General features: G+C 35.8%; 1 protein-coding gene across 2 annotated transcripts in view; it reads left to right on the top strand.

Annotated features, from left to right (window-relative positions):
- Positions 1–2,709, top strand: part of LOC112520749 (ABC transporter G family member 39-like) — a 28,978-nt gene extending 26,269 nt beyond the window's left edge. Inside the window, exons 17-20 of one of the 2 annotated variants that reach the window (XM_025129263.1) lie at positions 425–652; positions 970–1,141; positions 1,812–2,066; positions 2,271–2,709. In XM_025129263.1, coding sequence (XP_024985031.1) covers positions 425–652; positions 970–1,141; positions 1,812–2,066; positions 2,271–2,540 — 925 coding nt within the window. In that variant the 3' untranslated portion in view covers positions 2,541–2,709. The remainder of the gene's footprint in view (positions 1–424; positions 653–969; positions 1,142–1,811; positions 2,067–2,270) is intronic. The other variant, XM_025129264.1, reaches the window with a different exon arrangement.
- The last annotated feature ends 1,795 nt before the right edge of the window (positions 2,710–4,504 follow it).

Genomic DNA, 4,504 nt, shown 5'->3' on the forward strand with positions numbered 1-4,504 from the left:
ACCGCCTTATCCCCAACCGTTCATTGTTTAATTGTGTGGTGTAGATGAAGTTGCATTGTTTGCAATGTTTAAGAGGGTGGCATTTGATGAGCCTTATATATATATATATATATATATATATATATATATATATATGGAGGTTCAAATAAGAAGACTAAATAGCTTGAGAAGGCAAGAAGGGAAGGTTCATATATGAAACATTGAAAAAATCCATTTGGAAATGCATATGCGAACCCATATGAATAATCTGCAATGTCAGTTCGTATATGCATCTTGATATAGGGTTTTTTTGGATTTTTCAGTGGATTCACATATAAACCTTCGCTTAACATTCCCTTCTTACTTTCTCACGATATTTAGCCTTCTTATTTGAACCGACCTCTATATATAATATGTATTCATGGATGTTCTGTGGCATTTTCAGGGACAATCAGGAACTAATTAGGGAGCTTAGTGCCCCCCAAAGAGGTTCCGAGGATCTCTTTTTTCGGACGAAATACACGCAACCGTTTATCATACAGTGCAAAGCTTGTTTGTGGAAACAACATTGGTCGTACTGGAGGAACCCACAATATAACGTTACTCGGTTCATCACCACCATCGTCATTGCTGCTCTATTCAGTGCTATTTTCTTCAATAAGGGCGAGAAGATGTAAGACCCTCTTTCACTTGTCAATCTGATCTTTTTTGCTTCTACTTCTAGCAACAGACATATTTTCGTTCATTTGCTTTTGGTTTGTTTGAAAATTTGACCCTTGGAGCAAAGCATAGTTACTCGTTGGTGACCAGAAGGTCACATATTCAAGTCAAGGAAACAAACTTGAAAATACATTAGAGGGTTAGATTGTAAAATTGACTTTTATGAGAGGTCATGTAGTTAAGTTGCCCCTTCACAATGCTGAGGATCCCCAAAGTCATCCTGATATGGCATTATGTAGCAACTACTTAACTGTGAGTTTGTGTATACAGATTAAAGCTACAAGATCTTCTAGATTTATCGGGAGCTTTGTATGCCGTCGTTCTCTTCCTTGGAGCAATCAATGAAAATGCCGTGCAACCAATTGTTGCAGTCGAGAGAACAGTTTTCTATCGCGAAAGAGCTGCTGGGATGTACTCGTCTTTACCTTATGCACTTGCCCAGGTAATGAATGAACCAGAAAACTCAAGTTTCAAGTTGTTAACAAGAAATAACAACAATTGGGTTAGCTCATTGGTCACCATTTCAAGTCCCCTAATGCCGCTTGAGGTTTTCCTGGCCGTTAGCTCACTACAGCAGAATCGGGTTTATAAGATGCCAAAAATGACCAAGTGCCTTAATAAACTGCTTCATAAGACTAACGTTTATAGGACCAAAGAATAAAACGTTCTATCTAAAAGTGTTACAATAAGTTTATATAACGCTTTTGCACGTCTTAACAAGTTTCTAAATAAAAATTTTAAAATAAAATGTTCTATTAGTTATTTTACAGGACTCTATTGAAAAAGTGGCTTATAAAAAAAGATCACTTCTCACAATTGTCGCATAAAATAACTAACATGACACTTACTTCTTAGAAATATTCTAAAGCCTAAACATATTCTTTAAACTTATTGTAACATTTTTAGATAGGATGCTTTATTGTTTGGTTCCATAAGCTGTCCTACGAAGCAGTCTATTAGGAAACCTAGTCATTTTTGGCGTCCTGTAAAACCTGATTTTTTTTTAGTGATGCGAGGGCCTTGGAATTAATAGAGGTGTGCGCAAGCTGGGCAGACATTCACAGTTATAAAATAAATGAGAAATTATAACTCGAATGAATGACATTTTGCAGGTGACCATAGAGTCTGTATATATCGCGATCCAGACTACTATTTATGCCTTGTTTTTGTACCCGATGATGGGATTCGAGTGGACTGCTTCCAAGTTTTTGTGGTTCTACTACTACTTGTTTATGAGTTTCATCTGCTTTACTTTGTTTGGCATGATGACCATGGCATTGACACCAACCCCCCAAATTTCTGCTGTTCTGTTGTACTTCTTCACCTGCTTGTGGAACTTGTTTTCTGGTTTCATCATCCCAAGGCCGGTATGTCATTCGTTGTGCCCTTCTTTCTTCAAGACTCGCTGTAAAATTGCGCAAAATGCATCAAAGTTTGGTTTAGTTTCTATTTAGTGCAACAAAGATTTTTCTCTCTCAGAGATACAACATAGTTAAAAATATTCCTAGTTTATACTCATTTTGACCGTAACATTGCTGATCTTATAACATTTGATGACGTGGATATTGCAGATGATTCCAATATGGTGCAGGTGGTATTACTGGGCAAACCCTCTCAGCTGGACAATCTATGGTTTGATAACGGGCCAAATCGGTGAGGACGATCACCCATTTGAGGTGCCTGGAGCTGGTAACATGACGGTGAAAGGATTCATCGAAGAGAGATTTGGGTACGAGTATGACTTCCTACCGGTGGTGGCAATGGTACATGTTGGTTGGATCCTTCTATTTTTCTTTGGTTTTGTATATGCCATCAAGTACCTCAATTTCCAGCATAGATAATATTTGGAGCCCTTTTTTAAGTCTCTGATTTGTTTCTCATAAAAAGCCTCCAAATAACTACAGAATTAAAGGTCAATAGGAAGATAAAGAACCCATTTTGTAGCCTACAAAATAGCAAGTCATGTGTTCATTTTGTGATCATCAAATCATAATACAAGGTATTTTCTCTGTATTGTTCTCTCCTTGGTAGATATTTTTTTATATGGTATGATGTAGAATGTCCCTCAAGAACACAATTTAAATGTGTTGTAAGGTGCTCTTTTCCGTGTGGATCCTATTTCAATGGGAACTTGATGAGTCGATCCACCTACACGTCTTGCTTTTACTGCTATACCCGGAGTTACTCCATGTATTGCTTGACGTAAAACAGATAGTGGATTTGTTTATGTCTTTTGTTGAATCTTTTTCACGGCTCGATAGATAATTTGATAAGCCGGAGTAAATTGAATTTATATCAAAATAATGTCGAAAGCCTATCGGTTTACTAGATTAGTTGAAGAGTGTAGATTTAAATACATCTCAATAGGTCTACTTAATTAGTATTTAATAGGGACCTTTCATATGTCTATTTTAGTAGTATAAACAGTTGAAGAAAATCGTAAGTGGAGAAAGATTGCCAAAGCCAAAAAGCAAAAGGCAAATTACCAAGCTCTAAGCAAAAATAGAACTATTTTGTCTCCTCAAATATTCGATTCTACAAATTGGTATCAAAGCTATTTTGTTAAAAAAAGGTTTAAGATGAACAACGCTACTCTTTTAACTATGCCTTGGTTTCAACGGAGAGAAGTTCGATTATTGGGACAATATAATGAAGTTGTGTCTTGAATCTCAAGACATATGGAATGTCGTTGAAGAAGGTGTAAATCCTCTCGAAGATGAATCCGATTGACCAGGCACATAAAGTTATTCTAAAGAGTAGAAGACAACAAATAGGAAAACTCTTTTTCAAATCTACCAAACAATGGAGACCCCGGTGTATGAAAGGATTTCCAAGGCAAACAGTGCTCAAGAAGCACAACAAGTTCTAGAAAGGACTTACTTCGGTCAAGAAGTTTGTTTCCAATCATCACTAGTGGAATTTGAGAAGTTGGAAATGAGAGATGAAAAAATTTCAGAATATTTACAATCTTGTAAACCAAATGGCATCAAATGAAGAAAAGTTTTAATGTTAGCTTTGCTGATAATCTTTATGAATAAGAAAAATTAAAATGTTGCAAAGATCAATTTGGGTGAAAACAATTTGTTTCCTCTTAAGTTGATGTGATAAACAGTGTTCGTGCTTATCACGAAATGCAACCTATAGATCGAGGAGATAAATATCCTCAAGATCCATCATTGCCTTTGGTGCACAAAACAAGAAGTTTGAAAAGATAATTTGGATGTTGCACAAGTAGACCAGAAAAGGAAAAAGAATTGCAAGAAAAATGAAGAACAAGTTGAAGAGAATGAAAAGAACTCCTTATTGCCCCAATCTTCCCTGTAGGCTCCCTGCTCCGCCAGCGCGACARCTGTCCGAATCATTTGACGCTTTTTTTTCAATTCCCTAATGAAATCAACTACCTGTCTAAAATAAAGAAACCGCAAAAGTGGATGATGGTCATGAGGTTGGAGATGATCATAATCAACCAAGTGGGACACAAAGTCAAAGCAATATTGAATTTTCGAAAGAAAAGAAAGCTACGTTGGGAGTCAAGAATAAATTCAATTTACGGGAGGCATTGTTGGAATAAATTGAATTTATATCAAAATAATGTCAAAAGCCTTTTGGTTTTCTAGATTAATTGAAGAGTTCAGATTTAAATAAATTTTAATAGGTCTACTCATATAATATTTAATAAGGATGTTTCATATGTCTCTTTTAGTAGTATGAATAGGAGTCTAGTTGAAGAAAATGGTAAGTGGAGAAAGATTGCCAAAACCAAAAAAGCAAAAGAAAAATTACCAAGCTTTAAGAAAAAAATCAA

Source organism: Cynara cardunculus (genome assembly GCF_001531365.2).
Source record: "Cynara cardunculus var. scolymus isolate 2C chromosome LG 11, CcrdV1, whole genome shotgun sequence".
In the NCBI taxonomy this organism is placed as follows: Eukaryota; Viridiplantae; Streptophyta; class Magnoliopsida; order Asterales; family Asteraceae; genus Cynara; species Cynara cardunculus.